The sequence below is a fragment of the Sturnus vulgaris genome, chromosome 3 (assembly GCF_052056855.1).
Source record: "Sturnus vulgaris isolate bStuVul1 chromosome 3, bStuVul1.hap1, whole genome shotgun sequence".
In the NCBI taxonomy this organism is placed as follows: domain Eukaryota; kingdom Metazoa; phylum Chordata; class Aves; order Passeriformes; family Sturnidae; genus Sturnus; species Sturnus vulgaris.
The window spans coordinates 90,375,018-90,394,100 of record NC_142245.1 but is presented as its reverse complement, the minus strand read 5'-3'; the positions used below and the strand labels follow the sequence as shown (position 1 = coordinate 90,394,100).

The following is a 19,083-nucleotide window of genomic DNA, read 5'->3' as shown; positions in this document are numbered from 1 at the left end:
ACTGATTATTATTACATCCCAAGCACTGAGACTGTCCACAAGATTATATTTTACAAAGCACTTTAACAGCCTGTTTGGCTGTTTTATGTAATAATTACTTTTCTTCAAGCCATATTTCAAGCAGAGGCTTTGTCCACAAAACCACAAACAACTCTGTTGTAATTCACATGAGTCCCCTATGGGAAAAGATGCTTAAGTATTGTAACGAGAACATATAAGACTGCAGTATTTCTGTGCTCTCTGAATTCCAGTGGCAGTGGCCCACAGGGTAGCTCTCAGAGGACAGTTTAGGAGAGTGCCCTGTAGTAGTGAGATACATCTGCATTCTGGGCTTGCACATGCAGGGTGAGTTTTGTTACTGGCACTCTGGCACCTACTTGCTGTAGCTTTGAGTCATGTGCTGATGCCTGGGAATCTGAGCACTGGGATGTAAAGAGTTCCAAGAGTACTTAGAGTACTTGGATTACCTTCAGTATTGTTTTATTTTGTCTTCTGACTCCTGTCCCTGTTTTCGTGTTTGTTCTTCTACTTGTTCACCTGCAGTTGCTAAACTCCTCTTTCTCTTTTGTCAAGAGTTAGATGTTCTATTTTTGTTCCTCACCCAACTTCATTGCATATATTTTCCTTTTGCCTTTTTCCAGGCTGTTTGTTGCCTAAAATAGAGTGCACTATTGCCATGTTTTCTGAGATGCATGCATATATCTTCAGCTGGAGATACACCAAAAGTGAGAATTAAAAGAAGTAGCCTTCAAAATATATTTGCCTCATCACATTAATTCTGATGTTTATTGTGCACTGAAGAAATATTGTGCCATGTTGTAGAAAAAAAACCTGTCCTTTAAATACCAAGGGAGAATGTTACCTACAGTTGAGTATTTTTAGCCAAACAAATAAAAAGTATTGTTTCTCCACAAGTCTTTTCTGATTGAGTGTGCATTATTGAAGATTTCCTGCCTTTGCTTCCAGGCTTCTCAGTGTGTGGGTCATATGCCAAAGTCAGCATTACTGTTGTGTTCACTGGATTTGTGGTCTAGTTTTCAAGCAAAGAAATAATGTATATTCAGAAAATGTTGTTTTTAAAATTTTTATTTTTGCAGTGAGGATCTCAGGCGTTGGTTTCTTCAACAAGAAATGGATCTCTTCCGATACCGCTTCAATGAACTAACTGAAGGTTTAATGCAGAAATTCCTGGAACATGTTAACTTATCATTCGAAGCTGTAAGTATGTTACTTTCTGTATTTATGTTGCACATGTCTGTTTTTTTAAAGTTCTCGTTAAGATAGTTTTAGCAATTGTGTTTAAAAAATAGAAAGTGCAGTTATGGTTTTAAAAAACCTAACCACACAGAACTTCTAAACTTGGGGAATAGTGTATGTGAGGATTAGGTGATGTAATTTTGTGGTACAACAAGAGAAGCTCAGTCTGCTTCAGTCTACAAATACAATTGAAAAAATGTGTAATTACACAGGTAAGTTAACAATATTTGCTAAAGCTGATGAGTATTTTTGAATCAAAATTTCAGCTGCATTAGATCATAGGTCATAGAATGGTTTGCGTTGGAAGGGACCTTAAATATTATCTAATTCCAACTCCTTGCTGTGGGCAGGGACACTTTCAAGTCGACCAGGTTGCTCAGAGTCCCATTCAACCTTGACTTGAACACTTCCAGCAATGGGATATCCATGACTCCTCTGGGCAGCCTGTTCTAGGACATCACTGCCCTCACAGTAAAGAAGTTTTTCCTTGTCTAAACTTAATTCTAACCTAAACCTGCTCTCCTGTAGTTTGAAGCTGTTCCCCCTTGTCCTGTCAGCACATGGCCCTTGTGAAAAGTCCCTCTCCGTCTTGTAGGCTCCCTTCAAGTGCTGGAGGCCACAGTTAGGTCGCCCCAAAGCCTTCTCTTTTCCAGGCTGAACAATTCAAATTCTCCCAGCTTTTCCTAATGCAAGAGGTGTTCTATCCCTCTGATCATCTTGGTGTCCCTCCTCTGAGCTCACTCCAACAGGTCCATGTCATTCCTATGCTGAGGAGCCCAGAGCTGGATGCAGCACTGCAGGTGAGGTCTCAGCAGAGTGGAGCAGAGGGGTAGGATCACAGAACTGTTAGGGTTGGAAGAGACCTCTGGAGATCATCCAGTCTAGCACCCCTGCCAAGGCAGGGTCATCTAGAGCAGGTTAGCACAGGAATGCATCCAGAATGATCAATGTCTCCAGAGAGGGAGACTCCATAACGTCCTGGGCAGCGTGTTCCAGTGGTCTGCAGCCCTCAGCTTTAAGAAGTTTTTCCTTGTGTTGAGTTGAAACTTCCTGTGTTGCAGTTTATGGCCATCGATCCCATCCCTCCTCTTGTTGGCCACACTGCTTTTGATGCAGCCCAGGATACAGTTGGATTTCTGGGCTATGAGGACACAAGGCTGGTTCATGTCCAGCCTTTCCTCCACCAGCACCCCCAAGTCCTTCTGGGCAGGGCTGCTCTCCATCTGTTCCTCCCCCAGCCTGGATTGATATCAGGGATTGCCCTGACCCAGGTGCAGAACCTTGCACTTGTAAAAGTGCATGAGATTTCCCAGGGCCACTTCTCGAGCTTGTCCAGGTCCCTCTGGATGCCATCCTGTCCTTCAGATGTGTCAGCAACACCACTGAGCTCAGTGTCATCTGAAACCTGCTGCGGGTACACTCGATCCCTTTGCCTTTGTCATTAACAAGATATTTAATAACTCTGATTCCAGTACGGACTCCCGAGGGACACCACTTGTCACTCATGTCCATCAGGACTCTGAGCCATTGACTACTATCCTCTGGATGTAGACATCCAGCCAATTCCTTATCCATCTAATAGTTCTCCCATTGCATCAATTTCTCTCATATTGGAGAGAAGGATATTGTGGGGGACTGTCAAAGCTTTAAAGAAATGCAGATAAATGTCGTCTGTAGCCCCTCCCTTGTCAGCTGATGTAGTCACTCCATCATAGAAGGCCACTAGTTTGGTCAGGCAGGACTTGCCCTTGGTGAAGCCATGCTGGCTGTCCCAAATCACCTTTCTGTTACCCACAGAATAGTGTATACCTTAGCACACCTTCTAGGAGGATCTGTTCCATGATTTTCAGGCACAGGGGTGAGGCTTGGTAGTTCACAGGGTTTTCTCTAAGCTTTTTAAAGATGGGTACAACGTTTGCCTTTTTCTGTTTAGCTGGGGCTTCTGACTGCCATGACTTTGCAAATATCATGGGGACTGGCTTGGCAACTACATCATCCAAGTCTCTCTGGACTCTGGGATGCATCTCATCAGGTCCCTAGTTTGTGTTCTTCAGATAAGAGCATAGTTTGTGTTCTTCAGATAAGGTCTTACCTGGCCACCTGGGGCAAATAACACTGATGTTAAAATTACCATGCTTTCTTGGTGAATTGTGTGATAATTCACTTTATATGTTTCAGTAATAAGAAAAACAATTGCTGTGTTTGATTCTTACATTAATTGTATGTGCAGTCTGTTCTCGTCACATTATTGACTTCAGTTGAAAAATAATTGTGGTTAAAATATGTTTTTATTCATAAACTTTGCTCTGGAACCTTTGCAATCTACTAACCACTTTTAAGACGTGGCTTCTTGCTATAGAAACTGCAGCAAACTACAGTGACCTGGGGACTTTGTACATTGTTCCATTTGTGAACACTGACATCTGGAAAACTATGTGGAAATGAAAATTAAGTGCAGTCAATGAATGTTTATGGTAGCTGTTGAGAATGTACTTAAAATTTAATAATCTAAGTATGAAAATCCTGTATGGATTGCTCAAAAATGTTGCTTTCTGTGCTATTGTCTCCATGGGGATATGTGGTTATGTGTTGGTGCATGCTAAAAACCATTTTGAGTCTTCTTGTTTGTGCATATTATGAGAGTTACTGAAGCTATAAGTGTATAACCAAGACTGAGCTTAAATAAGACAAAAATAGAGGCTGGTGTTAAATACATTAGCTACAAATTGTGGTTAAGGATTTATTTATAGTTTTCAGAGAAATTATGTACAATTAAATAAGTTTTATTGTAACTTAGACTTTATACATGCACATACATGTAAATTATCCTATTTTCTTTTAACAGACCATTTGATTTTCGCCCATTAAGTATGTGCTATGGAGAATGCAGAATATAAGTTGTCCAAAATTCTGTAAATGCTCTTATTCCACAGTTGTTTTCTCATTATAACATAGGTTCAAAACGTTCCATTTTCACTTAAACTCATTCTATTTCTTTTGATGAAAAACCTTGAAATTGCAAAATCTATTTAGACAAACAACTGTTGTTCGTGTTTTGGGGATATTACAAAAGAGTGCCTACTGACTGTTTTGTTTGAGTGGATTAAAGGAAAATGTCTATTGCAGTGTCTGCATTAATGATTTTAACAGTATTTTGCAGTGCAGCTGTGAACTGTTTTGTTGGGAAACTCCAGCTTTGCCTGTAGCTTTCATTCTCTTGAGTGAATAAAAATTAATGTGCAATCATCACTCCACCGAGAAAGCCTTTCACTTAAAATACTGTTTATTTGAATAACTGAGATATATTAAGAAGGGGCTGATGCACATTATATGTTGCTGGACTGAAATATCTGGCATCAGTACATGTTGGTAAAATAGGATTTGTGAAATGTTAAGAGTAACAGAGGCTTTCCTGTGTCTTTGGGAGAGTATTAGAAACGCCATTCCCTGGTTCAACAGACCTTTCAGTGAAAAGGTGTGTTTGTGGAGCTGTATTTTTGTTGCTTATTCCCCAGCCTTATATTCTCCTGTCACAGTTTCAGCATTCAGGCTTGTAAGAATAAATTAATGTTTGCAGGTTGCTGGAAATAGCTAGGAGTATGGCTTGGTTCTGTGCTACTGAATGTGCCTTCAATATGTCAAAATGATTAAGAAGGTATTACTTTCTTACTCCTCTTGAGGCAAAAAAAGCATAATTTCCTTGAAAATCTACTTCCCTGCTTCTGCTTTCACCCCCTGCTTCCAATTCTAATGGGAATTTAGGCAAAACTAATCCTTCCTTGCACTATCATGTATAGAACATTTGAATATTACTAATGAATTCCATATGTATTTGAAACAGGTCTAAGTGCTATGGAGCTATGTAGAGGCCACTACAAGAGTAAGACCACTCTAAAAGCAGTATTCTTTTTCTTAGTGTTTTATTTGTAAAAGGAAACACTTCCTGTGAAAAGGAAATTAGTTCCATTGAAAAGGAACTATTCTCATGCTTCCCTGCTAGAAGTTACAATATTTTCATGCCTTATTATGCATAAAACAAGACAGAAATTGGACTTTGTGCTCTACCTGTTAGAAAAAGAGATGGCCTTCAGAAAAAGGAAGTAAGTTCTGAGGTTACAATCCATTTTCTATATGGGTAAATCTACAGAAATTCTATTATGAAACTTTCAATTGCTTATGATGCACTAAGAAACTGTTAGTTAAATTTCTTTAATGAGAAGAGAGATGCCTTGCATTTTCTACAAAATGGTTCTGGTTTCAGAACTGTAATCTGAGAAAGGCCAGAGCTGCTAAAGCTTGATCTTAGAGTAGTCTGGCATAGCAATGTTAACAGTTTTAAGAACCACAGTCAGAAGTGATTCTCAGTATTTATTAAAAGAAACAGACTCGTTTGTGGGGAGGAGGAATAAATGGATCGTCTTGTACAGTTTTGCCACAGTAATCATTTAGAGCACCAATAAAGTGAACCTAATATTGAGGATTCAGTAACTGTCACCTCTCACCTTTTCTTATTTGCTTATATGCATGAGAAAGTGGTATTTACATACGTATTTTGCAGGGGTTTTGCAGACTAATTCCTGAGATTTTGTGAATTTTGTATTGAGAATTATTACTTCATACAATCAAGAAATCTTTAATCCCACTAATGGATGATACTTAAGAAGTTGTTAAGATCTTTCCGCATTTAAGATCTTTGAATACTTAATAGAAAGATCTTATTTAGCAAATTTTAGAAGGAATGAAATTGTTAACAACTAGAAGAAAAAAATACCAGATTTCCAAAGCTTTTTTTATATGATGGTCAGCTGTAGAGAGTTTGATACAATAGTAGTTCTCATCTCATGGTTAAAGGAATTTTTAGTCATAGAGCAAGAGCTTTCTGTAATTAAAAATAGAAATTGAATTTAAGGAAAACTAATGTTTTAAATTTTTAATAGGATTTCTTATGTCTAGTGACTGACATCTGTATTGTTGATGGAGCAAAATATGTGGCACAGTGTTTATTACAGTTAGTAAATGCCTGCTCTGGGGAGTTCACCTGATTATAAAGATGCCCTTCACTTGAAAAAGGAAGGCTGTAAATTTAATGATACTAAACTAAACATGATGGCTTCAGTATGATGAATATATCTGAACATGCATAGGATTATTACAATTCAAAATTTTTATAATGTTCGTGAAAATATGCCTCTCTACATTTAATATAAATTGTCAGTCATGAAAATTTGAAGGTTATGTAAGTTCTTCCTTAGAAAGTTTTTACAAAGCTGACACTGGATTAAGTTAGTCAATCTTTAGTATTCTGTAAGAAGCCTCTGGGACCTGGATTTCTTGGGGGGAAAAAAAAGAAGAAACTTGATCTGAGTTTGTATTAGAGATACCTTTTTGAACTACTAACATGTAGATTGCATTTTAATCACTTGTAGGAATAGCTTTGGCCAGTCTCTTCTCTGACAAGTGTGGAAGGTGCCTGGACTGGTGCTGCCCAGCCTAGTGGAACATTGCTTTGGTGGTCAAATTTTTACAGTACTCTGAAATCTTATTGTTTACACCTACCAAACTGTGCTAGCATGAGCAAGAGGTAGAGTGCATGATATTGAATAAAACGTCGAGAAGGGGTGGGTATAAAAGGAAAGCAAGAATAAATCTATGCTTTAAGAATATTTTCCCCTGATATGTTGATTAGTTTTCTGTCACAGTAAAAGGAGAATAATGAAATGGTTCTGAAGGTATTTCAGAAAAAATAAGGAAAGATAAAGGTGTTTAAGGGACAGTACTCCCATCATCCAGATAAATATGGAAGCTTTTTATGTATGGCATATAATTTTCAGCACTCAAGGCATGTTAAATAATCTGTGTGCAAAGTCAGTCACGTAGGGAGCATCGGAAATCCTTAAGCAGCACTCAAGAGGAGTAAATGCTGACATTTAAGGTGACAGAGCCCATCAAAGAGAATATGCAAACACAGGTGTGCAGTTGAGATTTACATCAATTTAGGAGATAAAAGTATTAAATTTTTACTATAAATGAGTAATTACATCAGTGATGCCTGACAGTTTCTGGCAGTAAAAGGCACTAACAGATTTAAACATATTTAAAGGGAAATTTGTGAATATTTAAAATATTATAGTTATTGAAGAAAATATTTCAATCTCAAAGTAAGTTGTTCAGGATATGAAGGAATGATGTAAAATAAATGGTTTTACAAGTAAGTGACACTTGGGCTTCAGCTACAAAGCTGTTCTTGACATGGTCAAAAATACCTACTTTGAAGCCCTCAGTCTGAGTTTCAGCCTTTTGTCTGCTTTGCTGTACATAATTTTAAGTCTCCAAGACCTGCCACTTGTTCTTAGACATCAAATGGAAGATTTGTCCTTTTAACATATGCAGCTGTGATACATCTTGTACTGGTTTGAAACATCTAATGAACTTCTGGGTCCATTCCACTTAGTTCTTGTGAAAACTTGCCACAAAACCTGTTCACCTTAACCAGTCACACTTTCTCTGCCTGGGGACGGTCATGGGGTCTCTTCTGTTCAGGTGGGCAAAATATTCTGTGGTTACTTTCAAAGTGCTGTGTGTGTGGAGGTTTTGTTGTGTTTTCTTCTTTTCCCTTTGACACTTTAAACAGCATTTTGAAGATGTCAGTAGTTCCATTTGTCTTGTCTGTGAAAATCTCACAGCTTTGCTTGCAAAGTTCCCTGCATCTGTGTAGTCCGTCTCACAGTGGTGGTCATCATTCTGCTGCTTTTAATTTCCTTTTAACTTTTCTAAAATAATATCAAACCTAACATATTTCTTCCTGTTCTATCCAATAGTTGAGAAAGGTAGGACTTTTTTTCTTGTTAGTTTTTTCCTTCCCTTTTATTTGCTTTCTATCTGCCATGATACTTCCTTCTTTCTTCTTTAAGCCTTTCTTTGTGTGGTGTTTTGTCTTTTCTGTGAGTGTCCTTTGCCATTTTTACAGCCTTCAATTTTAGATCAGATTTTCTTATCTGTTCCCGTTCTCTAGAGCTCTTGCAGTGCCCCCAGCCTCATGACATTTTAGTGTGTGATCTGCTCCTGTTTTAATATACAGGTTAGGAACTGAAGAATTCAATTTTATTTTGATTGTGGAACTTGGCTTATGACATCCTTCTATTTTGAGTTCAATTCTTCCAGGCATGGCTTTTGCAATGGGTTTTGAACCCAGGTTATAGAAGATGCAGTGGAACTGTCTGGAACTGGTCATTTGCATGTTAAAGTGACTTTTGGTGACTTCAAGGGTGTTTGACACAATATGACACCTGCTCTTTTTAATGCCCCCGAGGTCTGTGCACTGGGATAAAGGCTGTGAAATTGGCTTAATACGGTTGGATTTTTCTGACACAGGTGGATTGCTGCTTGTCTTGTTTTTTTCCTAAGTATTACTGGATGTTTTGATTTCTTGCTGTACCTTTCCAGGAATTTAACCTACATACTGGAATATGGAATGGAGTAGAATGCAAAATTTAATTCTGATTTTATTTTTTGGTGTTATTCTGGCCATCATTTTGACTGGTTTCCTTATCTTCAGACTTTTAGTACCTCTTTATTTCTTCCAGGAGAAATGAAAATTAATAGTCATTATCCTATCTTAATCTGTGGTGTAAGGATGTTGTATAATAGGATTTATATTTCCTGCAATGCTTGTTCACTATTATCTTTCTGCATTGTGCAAAAGAAATGAACTTCTAAGTGTAGTATATTTCATCTTGAATACACCTGTGTTGCTGTTTTCACTCCACAGAGCAGAAAAAAAATTATGCTTAAATTGAACTTTCTTACTTCTGAATAGCCTCTTGAAATTTAAAAAATATTATGACCTATTAAATAACTTCTAGTTTAGATGCCTTATTTTTTGGGTAACAGCCAGCTATTGCAGAATCACATGTCCTAATTTTTACATACTGTTATAAAGCACATTATTTTAATAAATGCTTTGGATCATAGTAGTAGGGAAGGAATGGCAGGTGGGAATAGTCAGTTGGGGGAGCTAAAGGTCTTTAGTGCATCTGCAGGCATTTAAGAGGAAGAAATAAAAATTGCAAAATAAAATGGAAAGAGCAAAATGCATTAGCGATGGATTTTTTTTCACAGCAGCTCTTTGATGCAGTTGAAGTGCTTTTTTAGCTGCTTTAAGCAGTAGAAATTAAACTTCTTTAATTTCCATTTTCATGATCAGAGTGGTCCTATGAGAGACTTTCTGATATCACTATTATGCTTTCTTCAAAAACATTGATGTTGTATAAATATTCGTAGTTCAGCTTCTTGAAAAAATGCTTTATGGCTGCCTTTATTTGGTACAGGAGATCCTAAAGTCAGATGTGGATTAATGAGAATGGGGACTAATTTGTGTTCCTATTAAGGACAGATACATTTGAAAGAATACTCAATATCATGTCTAGCCACTAAAGGGCTGTGACTGCAATTACTCATTTTGGAACAAGTGTTTAATCCAGAATATTCTTTTGATAGGGTTTATGGCTTTTCATTTCAGAGGCCTCGAATAATATTTCTTCCTTTCTCAAACAGGATGGGGAAAAGTAGAAATTGGAGTTCATATTACTTTGTGGAAACTTAGGCCAAGCTAAGGCAATAACTATGCAAGTAGGCTATGACTTGCATTTGCTAAGGAAATGGTTCTGAATTATATCTTATTTTTCCACTACTTAAATCTTGTATTTGCCCCTTTGCTTGAAAACCAGTGATGCTTATCTCTAAGTGGACAGCAAAGGTCATAAGTGATGCATGCCTAGGTGGGAAATGTGCCTTACTGACAAGAATATGTATTCTGTCATTTAACTCCATGCTTAGAGTCATAACAGAAACAAAATTGTATGTGGAAAAGTTTAGGAGTAGGGTGGTTTTTAATTACTGGAGTTTGTTAAGTAAGACAGTGAAACATGTACTATTAGTGCTCTAAAAAATGTCGTGAGTTATTCTCATCTAAAAGTAACTGGGTTGATTGCCAAGCTGCCTGAGTATTCTAGTGAGCTAACATTTTTGGGAATGGGTAGATGGGATAAGGTTTGATTAAAATATTTGAGCTTAAAATGAGTAGTAGTATTCTCTCACAGAATTTAAAAATAAAGCTTGATTTTTAAATTTTTCTTTTTATTTATTCGTGCACTGTCAGGATTTATGGGGGGCTCTTTATTTACTCTTCTCTAATGCATCCTTGAGCTGTAAGCCTTACTTTGTTATTAGTTATGGAGTAAACTGGTGCATTTTGCTGCAGTAATTCTAGTTGCATTATTTATTTGCACATATGGTGTTGGTGATATTCTATGAAGTTGTAGAATCGAGTAATAGATGTGATTAAAGAATATATAGCTACTGGGGATGTCCTTGTTCACCTTCATAAACATAATGAACAACAGTTTGTAAATGATGCAAAATGCTAATTAAAAGTTTTAATTTGGCAATCATCTCAGTTTGATTAGAAGCAGGTGCTAATTATCTGCAGAACTCTAAATGACCCTTAGGTCTTTCTTATTGCATAAAATTGACTTGTGGAAGGGAAGTCAAACACCACAAAATGTACAGTTACTTATGCCCCTTTAGAGCACTGGGTCACTATGATTCTTACTAAATGGCTTTGTGCACTTCATCATTTGAGTTAAACAGGAGCTTTACAGTCCACTGTAAGGCTGAATCCTTCTCTTCTAGGTACTATGTATGTTCTATATATGTACTATATACATGTAGAAGTACATTCTCTAACTGCTTTGAAAAAGTTATGTGCTTTGAAATAAAAGTTGTGGAAAAGCCTGCAGTAAAGATACGATGAATAAAAATATCCTTCTTCTTAATGTAGCTGAAAGCAGCTAGACAACATTTGAAATACAGTCTGAGTCCTGAGACAGATGTTCTGTTCTAACTCTGGATTTCTAAAGTAAAATTGAAATAGCAGCTGTGCCAAAAATTTAGTGGAATATAGGATATTGTACACCAGACTCTTCAGTTTAAGGCAGGAAGAATGGAAAGGGGACCCACACTACTTGTGTGATAATGTGCTCTGGCACTCAGTATCTGACCAGGTCATACGTGACTGCCATATATATATAAAGGCTTGGAAAAGGTGAAAAACTAGCAAATACTAATCTCACCCTTAGAGATTTTCAGTTATTAGCAGTTGGTAATTTTGGATTCTTGGGAGAAATTTAGTATAGACAAGCAGAAAGGTGTTATCGAGTATCTTCTTTTTTCTTTAAATATTTTAGACTTTCTTTTCAGGAATGAGAAAAGAGAAAATTGGGAAATCAATAGTGTATTTTTAAAAATGATACCCATATGTGGTATAAGAAGAATTTTTTTTTCAATAATCAATGTGTTAAGTTCTTTTTTAGTGGTTGAAATTAATAATGTTTGAAAAAATAATTTATTTTTTACATAGCAGTGAATGCAATAGCTCTGGAGATGTTTATATTGTTCCTTAATACAGCAGCATAAAAGCTGATAGGATGGTTTCTGCAAGATGTAATTACTCTGCAAGTAGAATTTACTAGCTGCTGTTTTGACATAAGCTTCAGAAGATGGTCTGCCAACTTTGAAACACTCTTCCTGGCTAATCCAATGATTGAATCTAGAGAAATATTTGTTAACAAGTTTCTTTAGAATTGCATGTGATGTTACTAGCCTGATTTGTTGTAAATAAAAGAAAACTGTTTGATGTATTTATTAGAAAGGTCCTCTGTTAGCTCTTCAGTCATGTGTGACTCTAAAATGTATGTGGTAGTGTTTCTAGGTAATTCTGTAGTAATTGTTTTCTTCAGCTTTCCTTTAAATGGATATAGGGAAATGTTTGTCAGAAATGTAGAAGACTGAACCTGTATCACTGACTTTCTCTGTGATTATGGTAACCATCAATTAGCTGTATAGTGAGGCAGATCATAAAGTACTCTTTCTGTGCCCACTCTTGACTCTAAAAAATGCCCAAACAATGTTTCAATTGATGGATAAGAATAGATAATAATTCCAAGTGCTGCCCTTTATATTTTTTAGGTATGCCAGCAAGCTGAACTAGAGCTAAAATATGTAGCTGTAATACTTTGGAAGATAAAATTTTCTTCTTAATGAATTTGTGCTTGGCCAAAATGAAATTGATAATCATCAGGTTTGTGAATGACAGATTAACGAGCCTCTGGAATATTTTCTTTAAGGCTTGTCATACTTTTAATTGGTGGGAGAGCTGGGAATGCTAGGAGAGAGCTGGTGTCCTTTGCTAATCAAGCTAGTATTCATTAACTGGCTGATTACACTTTAAATTTATATTCTCAAATTTAATGGTATCTAGGTTAATACTTGGATATTCAAGTGCTGGCTTAATTTGTAGTGTGATGTGTGGCAATGGGGAAGATTGATTAGGAAATTATTTTTTTTTCTGCTTCATACCTAGAGTTGCAATTTAGCGAAGTATAGATTGACACACCACTTGTTTTTGGGAAGGGTGTTGTGCCACTTGAGTGCTAGGTGCTCTGTGACTAAAAGCAAATTTTAGGAAGTTCACTTTCTAAGGGCACCAGTGCCATGTGCACATAAATATCTGAAGCTGAGTCTTGGAAAAGGAAAGGACTGTGCATGGAGTTCTTGTTCTTACTGGGAGACTTAGAAACAGTAAAACTAAGTAGTTGCACATACATAGTAGTATAATGTGTGCATGCATCTTTATCTCTTCATTAAAACAGAGTAGGGATATCAGATTTGTTTTGAAGTTTTTGGACTACCTCACTGTCTGTGTTTATTTAACCAAGCCCTGCATATTAAATTATTCATATTTTAATCTAAATTTATGTGTCTTTGTGTTTCCAGGACAGTTCTGTGTTTAAAGTCAATGAACAAACTGCATGACGAAAGCAAGAAAACTAGAAATAATGCAACTTGTCCTGAGTACTTGCTTCTTTCCCTTCCTCTCTTTTTCTATCTTTATTTTTCCTAAATCTCAGGAATTTTCAATGAATTGTTGAATTGTTTCAAGCTATACTACCTGACCCATGTCACTGAAAAGGGAAGATCCTTTTCTTGGTGTTCTTTGCTTGTGGAAAGCAAAGTCTGACATAGTGATAAGCAGCTTACTAAACTGGCTACAAATGAACAAAGCAAAACTAGTGAATTGTTTTCTGTGAGGTGAGTTTAATCAGTTTCATATGGAAGGTCAGATGATCACCAGGTGAGACCCTCAGAAGAATTCTGTCTGTTTTTTTTTAAATATTTTGAGCAGTACAGTGTTTTATCTGGTGAAGATCACTGAGTTCTGTCAGAATTTAAGCAGCCTGTTTATCTTTCCAATCTTGGTTAGAATCCTAAAAGCTGTATTTAATTGTATCTAATTTTTTAATGATTACTGGAATGTGTTTTTGCAGGTGCTATTTTAGGATGAAATTATTAAATATACAAACTGTAGTACTCTTATTTAAATAATTAAAAGCCCTAAAAACATCAGTAAAAAAGATGGCTTTGTAGCTGCTGTGAACCAAGAAAAACTGGGGTACATGTTTCATGATGCTCAGGACATGCCTGCATTGCTGCATCCAAACTGAAAGCTTGAGTTTGGCTTTAGACTATGAGTAGTGTATTTCTTTGCATTGCACCTTCAGTCAATTGGACATGAAAATAGTGAAATCATTAATGCCAATGGAAGATTATTTTTCCATGTTCCAGTCTTTAGGGAAGCCGGTTTTATTTTTGAATGCATTCTGGAGTAATTTCCTGGCTTTAGTTAGGGACTTGTTTCTTCTTTCTCATACTCTCTATTAGCTGAAAACATGAAGGCAATATGAATTTGGTGAAAAGGCAAGGAGCAAAATGTTTGTGGGACTGCTGAATGTTTGCCTAACCTATAAAATACTTGAGCGTGTAAGAAGCAAATTATTTTACATCTTTATGAATATTATTTATTTATATAATGAATTGTGCTTTGCAATAATATTTGTGTTTGTTTAAAAATTACAGTTTCTTATAAAACTGTGTTTTTGGTCTCACTGTCCACAGTCTTATCTAAATCTTTAGCCTTGGCCCATTAACCTGTTTTTTGTGAGGGTTCACCAGGATCACTTTCACCCCAACAATGTTAAAATTTTTGCTAGTGACATGCAAGAAAATCTAAAATGACTGTCACTACATCTGTACAAAATTGATATGGTCAAATTACTAATAAAGAAGGATGTAGAGAACTTGAAGTTTGAAATAAAGCCTAATAGTGAAAAAAAAGGCTTTGTTGATGAAAATGAGCTAATTTGTTTTGGAAGAACAAATAAAGAAGGAAACCTTGCCTTTCCTTTTTCTTGTTCTTCCCCCAATATTGCTGGCATGTCTGTAAAACAGTTTCTGAACTCCTTTAATAGCTCTCTGGAAAACTCCACTCTCTCCTTGGCTGGGTTTGATGGAGTTATTTTTAGCAAGACATCCTAGAAGAAATAAAGGAATTGTAACCACCATTGCTATACAATGTGTGCTACTGCTTTGATATGGTCAGTGAGGGTTACATGGTGGCCAGGCTCTCCTAAGGAAATTCTACTAACACTGCATAAAACTGTTACATTTGAAAATGGAAGCCACTATGTTGGAATTAAGATGAAAACTTAAACTCCAGTACGTGAAAGGCAGGCTTGCAGGCTGATGCAGTGACTTAGATTTATACTTTCTTGGATAAGAAATAGATCATCTGGAAAGAATAATTTAGTTTTGGTACCTCTGTGTGAAATTCGTTTGTAGTTTCAGTGTCATGTTTGAAAAACAGGAATTTTTCGAAGCCTAACAAGAGTAAGATTGTTAATGAGAGTATTTTATGGGAAGTTGCATTTACAGAAATACATTTAATTGTTTTGATACAGCTACTTTGTTAAAGAAGAATGCTTTCTTTACAGGCTGCTTAGCTTTACGTTTTTACATGCAGAAATATAATGCTGTTGTGTATTTCCTCTGTCTTCAAAGCTGCATTCTTCTGCCTTGCTGGCATCTTTATTATTTTTTAAGGCTGATTTTCCTTGGAGAGTTACATCAAGATGCAGACAGGGTAACCATAAGCCTTCTCGACATTGCTGTCCTGGCTATTTCATATGCATGTATCAAATCACTGTTTTTCACTAAGCTACTCCTCCAAGTTTGAAAATAAATGGTCCTTCCTATGACTTCCAAGAGAAGTGTGCTGTTTCGTTTTCTTGAGTTTTTCAATTTAGAAGGAAAAGGTTTTGTTTAAATGCCCATTTAAGCACATCCCTTCCCGTAGAGAGGAAAGACATTGGGTGACTTTATCTTGCATTTGGAGTCCACACATCTCTTGTATGTGATGGCCTGAGCTTGGTTCCCGACTAGTCTCTAAAAACTAGCTTGACTGCAGCCTTGTATCAGCTCACTGCAGGTATTGGAGCACACATCCAGTTTATGGAGAGCAGTGTCACACAGCATATTGTGCTTTGGTGAAACTTCTGTCCATCTGTGTTTTGAGAAGATATTCTGCCTGCCTTAACATTTTAATTCCTTTCAGTCAGGGACTACTCCCATTATACTTAATCAAAAGCATGTTATGCAAATGTGTGCAGATTTGGGTGTAAGAAAGATATAAAGTTATTAGAAAGTGTCCAAAGGAGGCCATGAGGATGATGAAAGGTCTGGAGGTGAAGCTGCATGAGGAGCAGCTGAGGGCACTGGGTCTGTTCAGCCTGGAGGAGACTGAGGGGAGACTCAGTGCAGTTACAGCTTCTTGTGAGGGGAAGAGGAGGGACAGACCCCGATCTCTGCTCTGTGGGGACAGTGACAGGACCTGAGGGAATGGCCTGAAGCTGTAACAGGAGGTGTAGGTTAGATATTAGAAAAGGTTCTTCCCCCACAGGGTTGCTGTGCAGTGATCACAGCACCAGCCTGACAGAGTTTCAGAAGTGTTTGGACAGTGCTCTTGGGAACATGGGGTGACTCTTGGGGTGTCCTGTGCAGGGTCAGGAGTTGAACTTCATGATCCTAATGGGTCCCTTCCAACTCAGCATATTCTATGACGTGTATTTATGTATATGCACTATTTAAGTTTTTTTATTAGGAAATGTAACATTGTGATTTTAAAATACTTGAAGTTGTTAAATTAGAGCATTGCTGCTTTACGTACTTGTTTCAAGAACTGCAAAAGCACTAACACTTAGAGGACAATAAAGATACCATTGTTCTCACTCCTTAGAAAAAGGAAAGTTAAATTCCTGAATACAAGATTAGATATCATTTTGTTAAATCTGTATTTAAAAATTAGTTGACACTGTTCTTTTTGTTACAATCTGATGAAGTTGTTTAAGTCCTTACTAACTGCGATTTATTCATCTTGCATTGTTTTAAGGCATATCTAGAGACAAGCAAAGATTGTCACAAATTTTATTTTTGAGAAGTTGACTTTTAAAAAGTGTGTTGTACAGTTCTTGTTAATGCTTAAAATTATTGTAGATTAAAATCTGCCCTTCTACTTGAGAGGGAAGGTTGTTTAACACTGTTGACCACTAGTGTTTTGCTGTTTTCTGCTTAATTAATTATTAGTTATCAATTACTGAACATGTTGCTCTTTTTCTCTTTTCAACTAAACTGATAATATTACAGGTTAAGTAATATTTTAACTCGTGCTAATAAAGTAAAAATATCCTAAAGTATTTCAGCAGTTTTGAAACAATTTCTTAATTTTAGATTGGTGAAGACCTGAAAAATGAATTGGCTAATGAGCTGAGTACGTCAACCCCTGGCTTCAGTCTGACTAAAGTAAAAGAACAAATGTTCTATAAGGTAAGTAAAAATTGCTGAGTCCCACAGATCTGCATTCATTCTCTCTCAGTTAGATGCAAAGTTACTAATTTTAAGTTTACCTAATAGTCACAGTAAATCCAATTATCTAAGACTAATGAGAGTTCCTCTACTTCATGTGCAAGTACCAGGGTGGAGGGAGGGACTGGGAAAATGAAGGAAGCTTTGAACTACTAATAATATCTTCTGTCTTCTTCTGCCATCCCTTTACTTTTGCCACCAAAAATGATCTTGAGTTTTAATGTTTCCTAGGCAAATGAATTAATTTACCTTACTGTTAGATTGTTTAGAATGGAGACATTCTCAAACATCTATTGCTGAAATTAGATTTGGTCTAATTGTATTAGTCAGAAATTTGCTTTGCAGGAGCAAGGGGAGAGGAAAAAAATTGCACTGTAGCCCACTGATTCTTTGGAGTAAAGTTGGTTGGGTTCCAGATCTGTTTGCAAAACCTTTTGTGTGTAGCTTATATGAATCAAATATTTCCAGATATTTGAAATAGAAATCCATTTTCAAATATCAAATTCAGTAAGTGATGCAAAGCTACATAATTGGATCAATACTTGTAGACACAAACTAAGGAATAGCTATTCATTATTTTGGTGAGAAAATATTGCTTGCTTATAGAAAGTCATGCAACTAGGCAAAATAAGCTACTTCAAAGTCAACATTTAATTTCACAGTCTTTGAGTTTTGTCTGCAGACAGTGTTTAAAGACAGAAAATGACTTAAAGCTTTACTGTTCCATCTTGAATCTTAGGGCTGTAAATATTGTTACTGTGTCATTTCGCTATTCCACAATGTGTTTTTTTTTTTTTCTTACTCAGGTTGGACTTGCAGATGCTGTGGATTTATTTAGAGCCAGAAAAGTATTTATTAAAGATGGCTTTGCCTATGTGCCATTTAAGGAGATTCATGTGATTGTTTTGAATAATTATAGAACAAAGTTGTCTAAAGCACTGGCGGTAAGTCAGATAAAGTCTGATTTTGACAACTTTTGTTGTATTGTTTGGTAACACTCTTGGACAGTAGCCTTTTGGGTCTTAAATTTATATCCTTCCATCTGGAGAATACCAGAAACCTTACTACAAGTACTGGCAGCACTAAAAAGCATTCATTGCAGGCTGAGTTAATTCCAAATGGTATTTAGCATATAATGTGCATTCTAAAGAAATTTGTGCTAGAGGATTTTAGAAATTGTTTCTCACAGAGGTAGTAACATGCCCTTTCATTCAACATGTTACCCCTATGCACACAACTGTTTTTTCTACTCATATCCATCTCTTTTCCCCCAACGTTTTGCAATAGTTTTTTGTTGGAACAAGTAAAATAGTTATGGGGTTTTACCCTATGTTCTGTTGGTAAGATCTGAGATTAGCTCACTTGGTTAGAACATGGTGCTAATAATGCCAAGGTCATGAGTTAGTTTCCGTACAGGTCACCCACTTAAGTGTTGGGCTTGGTGGTCCTTTTGGGTCCCTTTTAACACTGAATATTCTGTGAACTCAAATAAGGATAAGCCAGAATATGTCAGGCAAAGATGAAGTTTTTGTTGTATGAACATTTGAGTTATCATATCTAGTTAGGACATCTGTGGTAAACACTGTGTATGAATGTCCTTCTGTTAGTAATTTGATGAAGCTCAGGAATTGCTAGTTTTACAATATGAGACTCTTTGCAGGGTTTGAAAGTAGGTTGTCATATCTAATGCACAAAATTTTAGTCCTAGAAAAATGCAGCATTGGATTGCTTTTCAAAAATGTTTTCAAAGCCTTTTATTCTTATGTTACATTAATGCCAAGGTTGACCACAAACATTTAGTAAACAAACAGTGGGAAGCAAAAATGCATTCCTTTATCAAATTAGAAAATTAACATACTGCAATCTTATCAATTTTGAATATAACTGGAGTCTGTGGAATTATTTAATGTACAGTGAAAATTGTGATAGTCTTATGTGAACATTTTCATTAGAACTCTTTAACAGAACTGCAACTAGAGATGTCTGTATTTGAGTTGATGCATAATGTTTTTG

General features: G+C 36.4%; 1 protein-coding gene across 1 annotated transcript in view; it reads left to right on the top strand.

Moving 5' to 3' along the window:
* PRIM2 (DNA primase subunit 2) overlaps window positions 1–19,083 on the top strand; it is an 89,016-nt gene that overhangs the window by 5,772 nt on the left and 64,161 nt on the right. The window contains exons 4-6 of the mRNA XM_014892784.2: window positions 1,098–1,218; window positions 16,936–17,031; window positions 17,877–18,014. Of these exons, the coding sequence (XP_014748270.1) occupies window positions 1,098–1,218; window positions 16,936–17,031; window positions 17,877–18,014 (355 nt within the window). The remainder of the gene's footprint in view (window positions 1–1,097; window positions 1,219–16,935; window positions 17,032–17,876; window positions 18,015–19,083) is intronic.